The 17,888-nt window shown below is 44.9% G+C and overlaps 3 protein-coding genes across 3 annotated transcripts; 1 reads left to right on the top strand and 2 right to left on the bottom strand.

The window, feature by feature from the left end:
• Positions 1 to 2,191: 2,191 nt before the first annotated feature.
• On the bottom strand, positions 2,192 to 5,625 carry LAJ45_09067 (uncharacterized protein; the record flags this gene model as incomplete). Its single annotated transcript, XM_046118613.1, has 9 exons — positions 2,192 to 2,826; positions 2,880 to 3,553; positions 3,619 to 3,729; positions 3,791 to 3,949; positions 4,027 to 4,576; positions 4,649 to 5,015; positions 5,104 to 5,296; positions 5,361 to 5,368; positions 5,599 to 5,625. 9 exons carry the CDS (start codon positions 5,623 to 5,625, stop codon positions 2,192 to 2,194), a joined length of 2,724 nt encoding a protein of 907 aa, XP_045968290.1.
• A 531-nt stretch (positions 5,626 to 6,156) lies between these two features.
• LAJ45_09066 (uncharacterized protein) lies at positions 6,157 to 6,980 on the bottom strand (the record flags this gene model as incomplete). Its single annotated transcript, XM_046118612.1, has 4 exons — positions 6,157 to 6,179; positions 6,234 to 6,330; positions 6,391 to 6,722; positions 6,968 to 6,980. 4 exons carry the CDS (start codon positions 6,978 to 6,980, stop codon positions 6,157 to 6,159), a joined length of 465 nt encoding a protein of 154 aa, XP_045968289.1.
• A 4,121-nt stretch (positions 6,981 to 11,101) lies between these two features.
• Positions 11,102 to 17,347, top strand: LAJ45_09065 (uncharacterized protein; the record flags this gene model as incomplete). The annotated part of the gene is made up of 6 exons (XM_046118611.1): positions 11,102 to 11,120; positions 11,682 to 11,754; positions 11,824 to 15,565; positions 15,628 to 16,332; positions 16,394 to 16,817; positions 16,881 to 17,347. 6 exons carry the CDS (start codon positions 11,102 to 11,104, stop codon positions 17,345 to 17,347), a joined length of 5,430 nt encoding a protein of 1,809 aa, XP_045968288.1.
• Positions 17,348 to 17,888: the final 541 nt, after the last annotated feature.

The following is a 17,888-nucleotide window of genomic DNA, read 5'->3' as shown; positions in this document are numbered from 1 at the left end:
GCCACTCCATACAAATAATCCCTGCTTTCTCACTTGCATGTTCTGGTTCTTTTTCCCTGACGCGAGTAAGAAGCTGGCATACAAGCCAAAACCTTGCAAAAGTGCCATATTAAGGCGGTTTAAACATCCAATCGGGTGAGGAAACATCTTAGGATCAGATACCAGTAGGCGGACATCCATATTCCGCCAAGCTGTGGCCAATAAACTAGCTGTGGCACGCGTGGTTATCCAAAGGCTTAAAGAGTGAACTGGTAGGATGTGCTTGCTCGTATCGAGGTTGAAGAGGCATAACAAGAACTAGAAATTTCCACCTGGTTTGATCTCGTCGCCAATATACATAAGGAATCACTCGATTTTTGCGCAGTGTGTCGGTATCTGTTGGCACATGAAACAACACGGCGAGAGAAGAGTAGCATTTTGATTTTCTCACCGCACAATTCCTTTTCAAATACTTGCAGGAGCATAATGATGGCGAAAAACACGTAAGGGATATCTCGCGCCCGGCCTTGCGACTGGCTTGCCAAAACTAAGAGAGGCGCTAGGCACGCGTCTTCCAGTACCTACATGTAGAGTACATACCTTCAAACAGCCTGTGTAGTAACTGGCGGGAGTTAGCTATGGGGCTGGGGAAGTTCTATCGAATTAAACCCTTGTTCATAAACAGCCTGTGTTCACTACTTTTCTCCGTGGAGGAGGCCGCAGGCCTTCAGAGCCTACCGGTAAATATATGTAGAGTAGATACATGTATGTAGGTACAGTAGGGAGTTGATTCCCCCTAACTGTATTCGTATTTACATGATCCAGGAAGTGTCTCATCTAATTAGTAGAATATTACCGATCGAGACTAAATGTTATTACCCGTGTATCACTGAGGCCATCTTCCAACATCGTGAGTTTTGGAATTTATCCGTTGAGTACATACATGTAGTTACACTTGAATTCACCTAGCACTGCATAGAATAGACACCAAGTTGTGTTACCGGCCGGACTTACATACGTAGGGCCCCGCGAAAATCTGGACCCCCATCACGGGTAAAGTTCTCACGATTCTGAGGTATTGAAGTATCGTTGCTTATAATCGTCATTTTTCTCGAGTTTACGCCAGACATAATTTCTTTTCTTATTGGGTCAAGAAGCAATTCGCGTTGCCATATTCGCTGCTGTTAACTTATTTGGTGACCAGTCATAGAAGTTCGGTTTAACGTTTGTTCGGATAAGTGAATCAAACACAATAGGAATATTATGTCCCTAATGCCAAGTCCTATGATAGTTGAGTCTGCGTCCTATTGACTTGCTTCATATTACGACTACATGTAGTTTTCTTCGTTCTTAGAAACCATGGCCAAAAGCTTAGGGGAACTCTTTAGACAGTACCTACATGTAGTTAGCACCATATTTTCTCTCATACTCTATCATACATATAGAGTGATATATCATGATCCTACTATTCCATAAAAAATTTTTTATTTTAATTCATTAATTTTACCATTCCATAAGCTTCTGCTAGGTCGCATATACGTACGGGTATTATGATTTCAGCCGATAGAGTAATATAGTCTAAGATAGCGATAGTAACATTATACAATAGTTCATCCTTTTACTTGACCGTTCTAGCTCCGTTTTTTGTTCTTTTTATCTATCCATTTCCTTGTGGTTATCATGACACCTGCATTACATGTAGTTTCTGTCTAGCCATGGGCTGTCACCCCACTTTCGTAACAAAATCTCACTGTGTTGCAGTGTTCTACCAAATCCAGCCCAATGATACCTCACTCTCGCCTACCCAGAGTAATTTTTCGTTTCTCTTCGTCTCAATTGACCAATAGGCCTATATTTCATCGCGGCCTGAATCCCTGAAGCCTTACCTCCAGCAGCCCCAGAAATCTTATAATCCAAATCCGAGATGATATGTTTACAGCCGTGAATGAGGTTTTTATTTTGTAGCTGGAAAACCGCGTTTCTATCGAGGAACAAATGCCTTTAAAGAGAACATCAAACTTTGGAAGATTACTAACATCTACGTAAATCTTCTGCATGCTGTAATCATTAAAACTAAAGAGCCCCCGTAAACATGCCTATAGATATCCCCGTTCCTTTTCCCATGCTAAACATGCTGTAAATACAATAAAAGACGAAAAGGAAACAGAAAAAACAAACGGCAAACAATGAGAACGGCATGTGGCGTGTTAGCTTAATCCTCGGTAATGTCACCATATTCCCACATCCCCCTCCTTTCGGCCTTAGCGGTGGTTTCCTTTTCCTTGAGGGCCTTGATCATCTCAGGATAAGCCCGTTCGTATGGCCTCAATTTGAAGGGTACCATGGCAAGTCCTTCGGAGACAATTTCAGAGTTCAAACTGGCTTCCATGCGATCGCTGCTGTTAGGATCGTATAGTGTGACATGAAGAACCCCTTCTGGACTGGTCCAATCAACATTTGCAACTAGTTGCCTACCAGCAGTCAGATGGTTGATCATTTCCACAGATTCAGAGGCGTAGTCTGGTTGAGTCGGAAACTGGAGGAATGAGAAAACAGCGTCAACAGCCTGAGCTTTCAACTTAGATACTTGAAACTGCGGTTGGATGAGAGGACGAAGGCGGGAGAACGGGATTTTCTCAGAGTTTCCGTAGTCGATGTAGAGGACATCGGCCTCTTTGGCCTCGCGGTTGACATGACGCACTCTAGCACGATAGAAAGTGTTATCTTCGGTGAATTTCGCCGCGACGTATTCGCCAACTTTAGGAGGTCCCTCGAGACCTTTATTATTTGTAGGCGAGAGATGAAAGGTTCTAAATGCTGACATGAGCTGCTCCAAGGCGGAAGTACCTAGGGTGTTGTTAGTATAACAATTGAGTAGTAGTCACTGAGTGTATTCTCACCTGTTCCGACTTGCTGGATCTTTAATTTGCCCTGTTCGTCGACATTTGTAACGATTACATCACGGTAATCTTTTTTCTTCTCGATGGCTTCGTCTTTCGCGGCCCCATTAGACGGGACATCCGCATGGATATCAGCGTCCATCTCTGGCGTCCAGTCTTTCCACATTCCTTTCCGCGCTTGCTTTGCTCTGTTTTCCGCTGCAAACAATTCGGTCGCGTGGCCAGACTTCTCAGCAGAGTACTCATGTACGCTTGCCAATCCCTCCTCCAGTAAGCCTTTGGCAACGTTTTCTCGGTTGACATACATTGTGCCAATGAATCCACCTGCACGGTCAACATCGTCCACGTCAATCTCGACATCCCTCTGCATACAACGCCTCGATGCATAGTCAAGGGCCTCTTGACCAAAAGGTTCTGACGTCTCAGTAGCATTGCGAGCGGTTCGTGGGGCACGGATACCCCCAAGGACGAAAGTGAGTCTGGCATTTTCGCTTGGGATTATCACCTTGAACCGGGACCCTGAAGATACAAAATCAACGATACCGGGGGTACGTTTCTTGCGTTGGAGAAATGACACATAGGCCTTGGCCTTAGCTGGGGTTTCTGAGGCCTCAACCATTTTTGAGCTTTGGGGGGCCTTGGCTGCGTACATGCCTTTCTGTTCTTTTTGGGCACTATGGAAAACGATTAGCCCCGAAAAATAAAGTTCTAGCCTGGGAAGTAATGATAAAAAACATACGCTTCCTCGGCAATAAGTAGTTCGTCATAGATTGGTGAGCGGTCATCATCATCTTTTCGATGCCTGATAACACTGGCCCATCCATTCTCGACGAGCAACAAAGCTACATTCCTACATAATTTATAGTTCATTAGGATGTCACTTACAAGACGTTCATGAATGGGAGACATACTTGTTATTGAGTGTAACTGTGGCCATCTCACGCTCCTCAAACCCTTCGGTAGCTGGTCTCTTTCCGTCAATTTCAACGCGTACATGTTTGCCAATTAACTTTTTTCGCAAGAATTCTTTGGCCTCAGCTGAGAATGGGGATTGTTTGGGATCCGAAGGCCTTAGTTTTCACAATTTAGCTTTGAATAATAATAGAAGGTATAAGGATCAAAAAAGTGGGATTGTGATATAACTTACTTTGGCTGTCTGACACTTGACAAATTGATCTTTCTCTCATTGCCGGCTTTATTCCTCACGAATATTGTATCTGCACTGAGAACTCTTGATACAACCGCATCAAGATTGCTATTTGGGTTTTTTGCTTTCACCACGTGTTCCTTCCAAAGCCTCAACCGCTGCTCTCGAGCGGTCTTCTCAGCGGCGCGGAACTTGCTCATGTCCGCGCCAATCATAGTACTATGAAAATCAACACATCTGGCCAAACCTTGTGAGAGTAATAGTATTGCAATGTTGCCATTGGGGTGGATAACGTTTCCGATGAACTGAGACTGAGGGCTCAGTCCTAATAAAGTCACTTTAATAGTGCGCTGGAGAAGACGGGTTTCTACGAACTCTTTGGCGAAGTCACCGAACTCCTCCCCAGCCTGTTCAGCGCCGGTGGTATCCGTACGTTTTGAAAGTGGCGCCCGGATACCGGCAATAAGAACGACCATTTGTTGGTGAAGCTTGGGCTCGAGTAGAAGACGAACAGCGACTCTGTCTCCAGATATCACGCGCTCAATGATAGCTGCAGAGAGAAAAAAAGAAATGATTAGATAAAAATTCTCCCATGACTGAATAGTGATATCTCTGTCCTTACCTTCAATTGGCTTTCCTTTGAATGTCCCTAGGAACTGTATAGGGTCCTCAGGGGCCTCATATCTGGAATCAATTCGCCCATCCTGAGAGGCGCCCCATATTCCTTTCCCTTCTGCCTTAGCATTGGCTTCTAAAAGCCTAAGCTTCTCCAATGTAGCTTCATTCTCTGGTTCGTCTTCACGCTTTCCATCGTCGCGGAGCTTTACCATCCCTTCCTCGAGAGCAAGCTCAATGAGGGATCTTCCATCAGGAAGAGTGACAGTGCCGTATTCACGGCCGGTGGTTGGGACTTGATACAATTTCAAAAACTGAACTTCCTTGCCAACAGCGAGTTTACGAAGAAAGTCTCGAGATTCAAAAGCGTAAGGCTGACCCGGGATAACTGTTAGCAAAGTGGCCTCATCGGTAATTCCACAGCGGAAGAAACCCATAAAGGGAAGGGTAATTATAGCTAACCTCGTCACCATCACGCTTCAATCTTGGAGCGGAAACATAAGCCAAAGAAAAAGTTTTCTCGGCCTTTGTCTTTGGATGCTGTAAAAGCAGCGAATCTCCAGAATTTACAAGCTTAACTTTCCCAATCTGAGCCATGATTCTTAACTGTAGACCGGATAATATTTGTCGGTGTTGAGCCTGCGTGGGAGGGTTTCTAGATGAAAGAGACGGATCCTAAGCTCTGTTTGTGGAATACCCTGGGATTCATCCACACTCACCTTGGTACCTGGTTATCTAACAGCTAGCAAACAGATTCAATTGCTAAAGGAGGTGTCAATATAGCCAGATCAGAACAATTGATTGATGGTTGGTTGTTTCAATGAATGAATGAGAGTTATGGTTGAGCGGAGAAGACAGGTTGGAGTAAAGGACATGTCAGATCAATTTGGGATGGTTGACCTGGCCACAACTCTAAGGTCCTTTGGTAGTACAATGTGGGGAAGCTGTACTACCCACCAACACCCGCAGAAAATGTACAACCATTACAGTTGTGTCTCGATACCCAGAGTACATGTAGTAGCAATGGTCGGGAACGGATTTTCGTGTGCTACTATCGAGAATATGCTTGTATCAAGAACAAATTTGCCCGTACCGACTCGTTTAGGATTGCCCAACTACATGTATATGCTACAATCAAGGATATGCTATTATCGAGAATGCTATTATCGAGAATGCTACTATCGGGACTCCACTGTAATATGAAACACATACATGTAATCACTTCTACGAAGATAAAAAATCCACACCCGCAATTGAAATCTGGGGTGCATATCATACTTACCGCAGCCCCGCCAAATATTCATCTGCAGTTTTCCTCGTCCTGAAATTGCGGCATAAAAATTCAACAACAAGGTTCGATTTGATATCAATGGATTTCTTGCACAATGACTAAAAAAACTATATGTATACAGCACGGTTAAAAACCAAGGATTTCATGCAAACCGCGTTTAAAACCTGCCATTACGTCATTTAATCTGCAACTGGGCCAGATATCTTCATATAGATGAGAGGTATTTAGGCAGAAATTCCGATAACACCTGTCGTTCAGGTTAGAATTGATAAAGAAACACCGAGAAATCGTAGAAACATACCACAGGCCGGGCGGGGACCAGCGTTACCAGTCTTCAAAGACTCTGGGTGTCCTCCCTTGCCAAGGTCATCAGTACCGCCGTGGACAACGACGGTGCGCTAAGCACATATCAGCATTTTTCTCTCCCCACGCATAGATTCAAGTAGGGGGAAACATACTCCCACAATGCTATGGGGCCCGATCAATTTGATGTGTTTGTCCTCAATGGTTCCATGGGCGGTACCCTGAGCGTTGGTCTCGATGTTTCCCAAATCACCAACATGTCTCTCTTCATCTTCTGGCGCGCCGTGGTTCTTCCCGAATGGGTTGAAGTGGGGTCCTGCAGACGTGCATCCGTTGGTGTTGTCACCAAATTCGTGAATGTGCATTCCACGCAGAGCATTTGGATCGTTGCCAGAGATCTCATAGGTAATAATTGTAGGAGAGTTTTCGTTCTCCTGGGTGAAGGTGACAGTTCCACTCACAGTGGAGTCTCCACGGACGACGGCAACTGTTATTTCGGTATAGTTAGCCACAGTGCACATAATAAGGCAAGAGCTAGATGTATCTTTCGAAATGGGATTGGCAAATCAAAACCCGATAACATCAAGCCCTAGAACTACTTGGAATAGAAGACAGATATTACAATCCCCATTTTTCCTCGTCATTCACTGACACCAGTGTCATTTCACTCACATCTTAATTCTTTCACCTCTTCGAACAACAAGCAACGCAACAAACGAATTGATTACATACCAGCTTTGACCATTTTTGATGAGTTATGGGTGAAGTTTGAGTAGTTGATTGTGATTATTTGGGGGTGGTGTTTTTTGGTAGGGGGATGTCAGTAAGAAGAATGGTGGGGTGAGTGGAAAGAGGGGTAGCTTTATCGCTGACGATTACGGAATATTTTCTTACGAATTCGAAAATGTGGTCACCACCAGTGACTAAGTTTTCTTGACATGTTGCAATACTGAGATCCTCTTCCTTCTTTTTGAACAATCCTTTAGTTTACTCATCGAATGTATGACGGCTCTGCATACGTGTTTAATTTTCTGGCCGGTTCCTTCCAATACGCAATGCTTATGACAGGACTACATGTATATACTGCCCATGATAGGAAATTCTCTCTACCCATGGACACTCATCATGATCAACATCATAGAGTAGAAGTACAATTCATGTAGCCTTTTCTTGGGCTCTTTTTGGTACGGCCTTGGCTCGCTTCTGTAAGGCTGTCGGCCGAGAGGGACTTACAAATAGATGGCCTCCAGAACGTTCTCCTCCAGGGAGAGAATGTTACACCAATCGTGGGTATGACACTTAATAGGGCTTATTCCTATCGATAGTCGGAAATCTTGCTTCGCATCTGTTAACAGTTAATTGCCCATAGATACATGAGGTTACTCTACAAAATTAAAAAAATACAAGTAAACTCCTGACCGATTCGAGTTCTGTTTAAATAATTCGGAAAAACTATTTTCCGGTAAGCACGTGTCTGAGACATCCTGTGTTTAGTAGAGAATGTACCCAGGGTCGGAAAATGATGCACATTGGGTGATATCTCAACCACGAGAGAATTAATCTGTACACAAGTTTATCTTGAGGTTAATTTAAGTGTGTAGATTCCTTTCATAAGAAAAAAATAAATAAAAAAGGTCTGTCATCGATACTTTTTGGTTTTTTTTAACACTGATTTTCGCTACTTGATAGTGACTTCTTGCTTGAAGAATGGCTATTTTGTATTCAATTAGCACCAGATGAATTCTTAGCCATTTTAGAGACGCCCTACACTCGAAATTTGAATTTAGGGGGCGTGTTGCGTTGCGCCAAAATATAGGTATTTGGGGTAATTGGCCAAAATGTGCATCACTTTCCCCTGGGTACATACAGTACGTACAGGTATACGTAGTACGTACACAGTACCAGCGTACAACCTACACGGCTTAAGCTATAGAGGAAACACCTACGAACACATGTATTTATATTAGACCCTATAAAAATAAGCTTAAGGCGCGATCTTCCACTCGTGAAACTCAATCTTTATCTTTCTGTGGCTTTGAACTTGATCACAACCGATCACTCGACTCTAGTGATTCTTAATCTCCCCAATTTCATAGAAGAGGAGGGTGAGAAAGACAAGGGTGGCTTGGAGCACCTCATACATGTACATCTCAACGGACTCTTTCTCATCGTTCTTATTTTCAACTTAATAGAGTGGTATATTTCTTATGCGACTGTATTTAACAAACTTTAAAGGACGCATCCTCTAGAGATAATCCCTCTCGATCTCAATAACCACGCTTTTATCAGGTGTACACCATAGGGTAGATAAGAACGAACTGTAAGAGGATTACTGTTAATTGGTTTGATACACGGAAGAGAGTCCTGTGGGTATGTGCAAAGGTATAATATTGTTATGACAGAGACCTAATCGATAGATATAGACAGCATGTTTAGGCCGGCCTAGTAGCTAGCACATCGAAACATGCACGCTGGGTACTCTCTGTGATAGCTTTTATGTCCCTCGGGGGCTGTGTGGTGGTTGTTTTGTCTTCGGTGCGGGGATTTGAGTGCGCTGGAGCTATATATATCTAGCTCTTTGAATTAATGGGATGTAAAGAAATATACGTGAGTACATACTAATAGAATTAACATGACCAAGTACATGAAATAAGAGCTCAGTAATTTTTAATTGACTTTGTTTAGGCGTTACGTATCCATATCCGTATAGTACTGTAGCAGGCTAGATTCTTAAAAAGCGATTAAGCCGCTAGTACTCTTAATCAAATTAACTGTAGATCCCATGGCATGCAAATATATAGTAACGCCTTAAATTAATACCACAGGCTGAAGACTGCGCATGCATACACTAGAGATATAGCAAACATACGTAGCGGCTAATACGTTCAAACGATAGCACTGGTGTTGTACGATCATCTATCACCAGAAGCCTCTTTAATTAAGTGCTTCTTGATGGTATGCACAGCCACTCTATAAAAGTGTTCGTGATTCCGATTTCAGAGTGAGACATTTTCCATATGTAACCGCGGCGGACCATCAAGAACCCCCCAAGAGAAGACTTTCCCAGTGACCAATGGCCCCCAAATTAATGAAGAATAAGATCAATGACCTATCTTCTTTTTATACGTAGTCACAAACTATATTATATATTTTTCGTTGTTTTGAATCTCGACTTTAATTTAATAACATCAGTATTACGGGTGCGCCACACTGCGCACTGACATTAAAAGTATATCACGAACACTTTTGATGAGTAGCTGTATGTTGTACGCACGTAAGTATATGCATGTACATAGTTCATACTTTGCACTGTACCGGGGGTTAAGGGTAAGTACTGAGAACCCCATTTTGGGCTGTAAGGGCTAGCGGGCGTCTGCTATTGGTCGATTCAAAAAAAGGACACTTGGCGGCCAAGAGGTTATTTGAATTGTGTGTGTTGCAGCTTTTGCAATGCAACCTCCATCCCCTCTTTTCCATTGATGCTCCTTCCGAACTCCACGAAAAACATGTTTGAAAGTTTAGGATTGCTATTAAGGTGATGGCCAGAGCAAGGGCTATCATTTGGTTATTTTTTGTATTTTTAGGAAAATATTTAGATTTTTGAGTGAGTATATATGAAGTGTTTTCATACTTTTTCCCCCATACAAATTTCAGGGCCAAGACCAAAATTCATTGGCTGCTTTTTGGTTGCCATGGGCGGTTCCCATACAAAATCCAAGGCGTCTCGGTATTTAAGGTGAACCCCCGGTACATACCTGCAATTCCCATGTATACGTTTCACTGTATCACGCATTGTTAAAGTATCCCTTCGTCTGTCGATTGCTGCCCCCCCTAAATAGAGAAATCAAATTTTGTATGGGAGATATATTATTTGATAAGGGAGATAACGAGATCTGTTAACGAAGGGATAGGGGACACCAGCTCTAAGCTCCGGATCCGTACGCTGTTTTCTCGGGTTTAAGCCCGCATGGGGACGATATTTTGGATCGAATACTCGTGAATGTACGTCTACAAAGCATATATACTTGTATGTATATGTATACTTATGATTACTGTATGATATTAGTAAATACAAAGGTTCGGAATTAAACATATTCTCGTGACTTGAGCCAATCAGCAAGCATCTTTCTACCAGTACTTTGCTTTAAGCCCATGGGCGTATAACCAGAAATATCGGTACACCGAATACCCTACACTCTCTTGCGCCCATCCCCTATGAGCAGCTTGGTGGTCTGTGTGTGCGCGCGGATTTAGCTGACAGAAACTCCTGCACCCCCTATTGGTTGAATAGCCTCACCTAAATTGATAAATTCTCTATTGAAGACTCGATTGTATGCCTTACTATTAAGATCGACCTTTGGTTGATATTTTAAAGCAGAGAATTCTGCCTTATGTTTGAATACATGTATTTTGGATATAGACGTCATATTTAGTCAAATGATCTCCATAAAGGGTAGAACTTACCGATGTAGTTGGGAGCCAGGGACTACATGTAATACGCTTTGTCAAATGAGGCTCTGCGTGACACCAGTTTGGATATATATATATTTTGACTGCAGAGATTCCCTTGGGGTACATACATGTTAGAAGGCTTTGTCTTGTACTACTATGATCTATGATCATGGTCTGGAGTAGTAGTTATGGATTTTGATATAGCAAACTTCATGGATAGATATTGCCATAGGCTCCAACTGCTAAGCTGTAGATCACTTAAGTCCGTATAGGTAATCGGGAGAGAGATGTAAAGGAATGGAAACGTCGAAAAATCCCATGCTATACCTCCGGGTAGGGTATTCGAGATTAATGTTATCGCTTGTGCATGTGGTGTACGTGTTATAGCGTTAGAATTCTTCAAATCACCGAATGATGTCTACAAGGCAATCTAGTAAGTATACATGCAGCCCTTTCACACAAAGAAAATAATTGTCCTCTCTCTTGATCTCAAACCCAAGATCTTCGGCGAGATATATTTTGGTTTAAGGAGTTATTGTAAAAGTAACCAAAGCAGAGGGGTCGGTCATTCTGATAGGACTGCTACATGTATGTATCTATCATACCTCTACCCATGTTGGGATCAATAACAGCAGGGCAAGTCCTAAAATAAAGCATCCACATCTTCTTTCCATCCGTCCATCTATCCCTACAACATCATCCCAACAGTCAACTCACCTAACCTTCTCCTCCTTTCTCAAGACACAGCATAGCCGTTGAGTTGTGGTCGCTTCGCACCCCTCCCAATCCAGTCAACTAGCCAATCAGGGCCCACTCCCCCCGATTCTGACTTGGTCCACGCACCGCGCTTTGGCGCATCTGACTCTAGAGTATGGTAGCCTCCTGTCCTTCGCTCCCCGCACCCAACCCACTACACACCCAAAAAAAACTCCACCACCCTCCAAGTACATCTCCACATACATATACTTACATACTCACCTCGCATCATTCATAGGTCGGGTACACACCTTTGTAGCAAGTACCGTCGGGTCTGACATCTATCTGCTTGGCCAGATCATTTTTTCTAGGTTAGCATAACTTGGAATGGCTGGTTATCCCAACAGTGGTGGACACTCCGGTAACCCCAGAGCTTATAGCGCCGCATCGCAAGATAACTATCTGCATCGGACCTCAAGCTTTGACGACGGTGACGACGCGACATATTTTGACGGCGGTACCGGGGTGAGCTCTCGACTGAGCATTCGGGGCCCCGAGGAGCTATACTACGGACAAACTAATCCCCTCCCTGAGCCACCAAGCAAACGGACTTCTATTGGCCCTACTGCTGCCCCGAATTCTTCTGTAAATCGTTCTCAAAGCCAAGGATCTGGTTATTTTGCGGTAGCTCCTGGTGGAAACGGCTACTCCCAATCTTATTCCCCAGCATTACAGCAGGACACGTCTTACCAAAGTCCATCAATGTCGAATAACGCTCCATATCCTACTACTCCAGGCTATAACGGGGCCCAGCAGCCTCAGTCATATAATCCAGCTGCATACCAGCAGCCGCAGCGCCAATCTGCCGGGTACCCCAATGCTGAATATCTTCCTCAAAGACATGTATCTACCAGCGGCTACCCCCCCGCAAGTTCAGGACAATTTTCACCAACTACGAGCACATATAATCCAAGCACTTTCAATAGCGCACCTTACCCAACTTCATACAGACCACCGGTCGGCGCGGTGCCGCCCCATCTAGCACAGCCGCCATTTGCTGGATACTCCCAATATCCTACAAGACCTCAATACTCAACGACCTCACAATCGTTGTATGGTGCGGGTCCATACTCCCCAGGTCTACCACCACCTCCGCAATCGGCGCAGCCCCACAGCACGTATCATCCTCCCCCTCCCCCTCCGCCCCCTCACCCACCGACTTCACCGACCTATGCCCCTGCTTCTTATGGATCATTTAGCTCCAGTGCCAATCAGCCGCAGAACAAGCAATATCTCACAAGGCCCGAGACACACTACAATTCCGGTTCTGATAGTGATATGTCACCTAGTGAAGTAAACCATCCACTACCAAACCCCCCGGACCGATTCGGCGCTTTACAGAATCCGAGTAATTTTAATGGCTATCCCGGATCTAATCCTTTGCCTTCACCCCCACCCCCCCCACCACCCTCTCACGGGTCATTTCACCGACAGCCATCCCAACAAGGCCATGGTGATGCAAACGGGAGACACCCGCAATCGAGGCCCTTGCCGTACGCACCAGGTAACGGGTCGTACGCGGATACAGGCCTGCAGCAACAGGAACATGATGCTGCAGAAGAACTATATGATGAGGTTGAGGGTGAATTGATGTCAATGCTCAACCACAAACAGTCCGGGCGCCGTCCGTCCCAGATTGACACCGGAAGCGCGGATTCTAGGCCAGCACCGCTGTTTGCTCCCAGTGGGGGTCGAGACTCCTATGCACATAATGGTGTAAATAACGGACATCTGGCGGTTGAAACTTCAGTGTACGACTACTACTCGAACGAAAGTGATGCAGAAGCCGCTGCGGGGCTGGAAATGATGAGATTAGACGAAATGCAGGAACATAAGGATGCAGCTGATCGGTCAAAGCATTTGAGCGAGCAACCGGCACCTGCTCAACAGAATGAAGAGGTCGATGATGATTATTACGATGGTTACCTACTTTCTGGCTATTATGGGCCAGGCACATACGAGGAAGATCATAATATCCCCGTCCTTGCTAGCAATAGCAACTCATTAGCAAATCGCCAATCCGTCAGCAACGAAATCGGGAGAATGAATAGTAACGCCAGTGCAATTTCAGGGATTAGCGCCCCTCCTGCTTATGATCAGTTTGCGATTCCAGACGACAACCTAGTGCATCCGTTCCCAGAATTCCGTGCCAGTGCTAAGAGTGACCTGCCAGGAACTGGTGGACTTTCAAAGCCGTCTGCTCATTTGAGAAAAATGTCGTTTGATGAAGGAGAAGAAGATATTAACAGATCTGCCTCTCAAAGTCCTTCAAAGAACCAATCTGATTCAGATGGCTCATATATCCCAGAATTATTCTATCATCCACCACCAAGCATGAGTAGCGCACAAAACAGCCCATTGCATACTAGACCATTACCAAGTCCTCCCGACTATGATAATTTTTCGGAAACTGGGTCGCCAGGAATTTACTCGGGATTACCGTACCCTGATACCGGATCGCCTATACACCATCGAAACTCACTTGGATCAAGGCCACCCCTATCAACACGGCAATATGGTACTCCTATCTCAGCAGAAGGCATCGGCTCAAACATTCAGCCCCAAGGATCGGGGCCGCATTTCCCCCGATCAACAAGTCTGTCTAGCCATACAAGTACTCCTCCAACGATAGTTCCTAACAGGTCTAAAACGGACGGAAAAGCACACCCAACACGTCAACTTATTGGCAATAGGAATTCAATTCATTCGAGCGGTGGAACCCTCGGAGACGCCGAGGGTCTGACCATCAATGACCTTCCACCGATACCAATGACGAAGAAATTTGATCCCAAGAAGCTGAGCAGCCGGGACTTTAAAAAGTGCGAAAGGCCATGGGCTCTCAGCTCAATTAAGTCGTGGTTAACAGAGATGACCGAAGGAGAGCAAGATCTGAAAGAGGGTGCCGTAGCGGATGGCATCGTGGCGCTGTTTACGCACTTTGTTCCAACTATGAATGTAGCCGATGCGGAAACATTAGCGATTAAGGTTGTCAGTGGCATGCTGAAGGAGAAAGCATTGGTAAAGGAGGAAGAGTGGGTCAAGTTTGGAGAGGGTGAGGTCTCAGGTGTTATATACCAGGTCACCGGCAACGGATGTTACGCCCCGAAGCTACACGAGCTCGAATCTCCTGGCCGGTGTTATGCGCACCATTGTGCGAGGACCCTCAGGAAAATTACTTTATCACAGAATCCCGATGAGATGATAAAGAAAACTGAAGATTGGGCGACATTTTGGAAGATCAAGAAAGAGCAGTTGGGGGAAGTTAGTAAGAAAGAAATCGAGAGGCAAAACAATCTGCACGAGGTTGTTCAGACTGAGGATGAGTATATGGAACATTTGCGAATCTTGAAATCGCTCTACAGGGACACAATCGCAAATAGTAGCCCATCGATCATCAAGCCATCTCGCTTGGACGGATTCATCAAGGATGTATTCGGCGCCGCAGATGCGGTCCGCCGAGTTTCGGAAGAGCACTTACTACCGCAATTAAAGTTCAGGCAACAGGAGCAAGGACCATGGGTTGTTGGCTTCAGTGATATCTTCAGGGAATGGATCCGCAAAGCGAAGACAGCTTATCTAGCTTATGCAGCAGCATTCCCGAAGGCAGATATGTTGGTCCGAAGAGAAGCCGAACGTAATATGATATTTAGGCAGTTCCTTGATCAATGTCGCTCAGATCCTCGCTCACGAAGATTGGATTGGGTCACATTTTTGAAGGCCCCGATTACCAGACTACAGCGATATTCGCTGCTCCTTGCTACTATCTTGAAGCATACTGTTGCTGAGAGCGATGAAAAAGATAACTTAGCCCGAGCAATCGAGGAGATCAGAGCAGTCACCTTAGAATGTGATTCAAAGGTTGACGAGATGAGCAAGAGTGTAGCTCTGCAAGAGCTAGGCCAGAAACTAATCATGCGTCAATGGGACGTCGACCTGATGCTTGGCGAGAAAGGCCGCGAGCTCGTCTTCAAGGGGGATTTACAACGGAATGGAAGTAGTCGTTTCGCCTGGCTAGAGACTCACGCGATTCTCTTCGACCACTATCTTGTATTGGCTAAAACTACAATGCAACGTGACGTGAATGGTGGCGCAAAGCATGAGCGGTACGATGTTTCTAGAATGGTGGGTGTTTTTCAAGAACTCGAGTTTATTCTTATTACCGTTTTACTAATTTGGTCCAACAGCCAATACCTATGGATCTTTTGGTTCTCGAAAGCACAAATGACGATCCAGTGATGCGGAGTGCTGCTAATAGGCTAGGAATTGGAGGCCCGACGGCTGCTAACAAAGCTATCGTTCAACCCGCGAATCTACGGCAAAACACTGGAATAGCAGATTTGAAGCATTCTAATACCAGCCTTTCAGCACTTAGCGTATCCACTGCGCCAGGAAGACTGGTAACAACAATCCCAGACCAGAACGCAAAGGATGATAGGGTGATGTTCCCTTTCCGCATCAAACACCTTGGAAACCCCTCCCGCTCCCTCAAGGCCGATGATAATACCTACACGCTTTACGCCCCAACCGCGGCGAACCGCCAAGAATGGTGCGAGAAAATCATCCAGGCAAAAGAAAAGCATGCGGCAGCTTTGTATGCTCAGAATGCAGAGCCTTTTAGACTCAAGGTTATGGCAGACACAGCCTTTGGGTACGAAACTGCAGCAGCGTCAGGGCCAAAGCCGATTGTTGTGAGAGGAACCCCACTGGATCGTGCAATCGGCGAGGTCGAGAAAAGGTTCCAGAACGAGCCCAGGAAACCTGTTATGTGCAGGGCCAGCGTGAACTGTGCGACTGCCTTTACAGTACAGTTTAAGAAAGAAATGGTAGCTATTGGGACGGATTATGGAGTATACACGGCGGCTGCGGATAACCCCAGAGAGTGGAGAAGGGTTTGTTGCCCTATTATTCAGAACTGTGCTCAAAAGTATTAACTGACCATTCCTTGTATAGGCGATTAATATCTTGCGTGTCACTCAAATTGCAGTGTTGGAGGAGTTTAGTTTATTCCTAGTCTTGGCCGACAAATCACTTATCGCTTATCACCTCGATACTGTCGTTGAGCCAGGAGACGGTGGGGCGGGGGGTGACGTAAAGCAACGGCCACCACAAAAATTATCCGGTGGAAGAGATGTAGGCTTCTTTGCTACAGGGAGGATGAAGGAGCGTAGTTTAGTCTTCTACAAGCGCCGAGATGGATTGAACTCGACGTTCAAAGTACTGGAGCCGGTTTTCCCCAAAGCGCCTGAGAAAAAGAGTCGGTTCTCAAGAAAAGGGACCACTGAATTTTTCAGAGATTATGGCGACTTTTATATCCCTACTGATTGTTATGGAATCAATCTATTCCACTCAAGTTTGGCGATTCAGACAAGTAAAGGTTTGTTCCATTGACTCTATCTTGATCTATGCTAGGCGACAAACGCTAATAGATTTGGTATAGGTTTTGAGGTTATGACACTAGACAAGAAGCAGCCCTGGTCTGTTCCCGAGCTTAAAGCTTCTCATGTCAACGACATTGCTACTCGGCTCCAAGGACAGAAACCACTTGGGATGTTCCGTCTTTCTGAGATTGAATTTCTCCTGTGCTATGAGGAGTGTGGTGTCTACGTCAACAAGCACGGCGACGTTTCCCGTGGTGTAATAATGGAGTTTGTCGGAAAGGCCAAATCGGTAGCTATTTATGGGCCTTATATCCTGGTCTTTGACAGCGACTTTGTCGAGATCCGAAACGCAGAGAACGGGAGATTAAGACAAGTAATTGCCGGAAGAGATTGCAGATGCATTGACGATGCACAATCTGGAGGCAGTGCCGGTACAAGAACTATCAAGGTGGCTATGGCACACCCAGAGGTTGAAGGTAGACAGTTGGTAGTTGAGTTACTACTCAACGAAGGGCAGAGAGATTAGTCCTGGAAAGTAGCGCTATAGTGGTGTATATACTGAGGGTCGGTTTATTTTTTGTCGATTTCTTTTCCTTATGTATCTGTTGGGGATGTGATGGGGGTTGCGATATCCAATAGTGCAAGCCGGTGGAATGCACCGAGAGTTCCTAGTTTATTTTTTGTCTTCGTTATCTGTAGGGTAGTCAGTTTAGTCGATCCGGGGTTTTATCCTTCTTTTATCTCTCTTTTTTGGTATTGTATTTCGTATTTTTTTGGTTATTCCTTTTTACTCATTTTTTCTTTTTACTCACGTACCTCTGTAGTCCATCCGATTTCATTGTTATCGTTCCCTTGTACTTGTGACAGCCAGTTAACTAGTGTCCGCATGGCGGGGATATCGAGGGAGAGGGGCTCCATGTACAATCATACTTTACTTACACCTGTGCCGGTTTCATGGTGCTTTATTTTTTTTCTAACCATGAGTTTATTGATCTATACGTAATTTAAACCTGTAGTTATCAGTTTTTTTTTTTTTTTTTTTTTGAATGCCTAAACTTAACTTCCTA

The sequence above is a fragment of the Morchella importuna genome (genome assembly GCF_003444635.1).
Source record: "Morchella importuna strain M04M26 chromosome Unknown Morimp01GS033, whole genome shotgun sequence".
Lineage (NCBI taxonomy): Eukaryota > Fungi > Ascomycota > Pezizomycetes > Pezizales > Morchellaceae > Morchella > Morchella importuna.
Note: the sequence above shows the minus strand (reverse complement) of the source record. Positions and strands in the feature narration are given on the sequence as shown.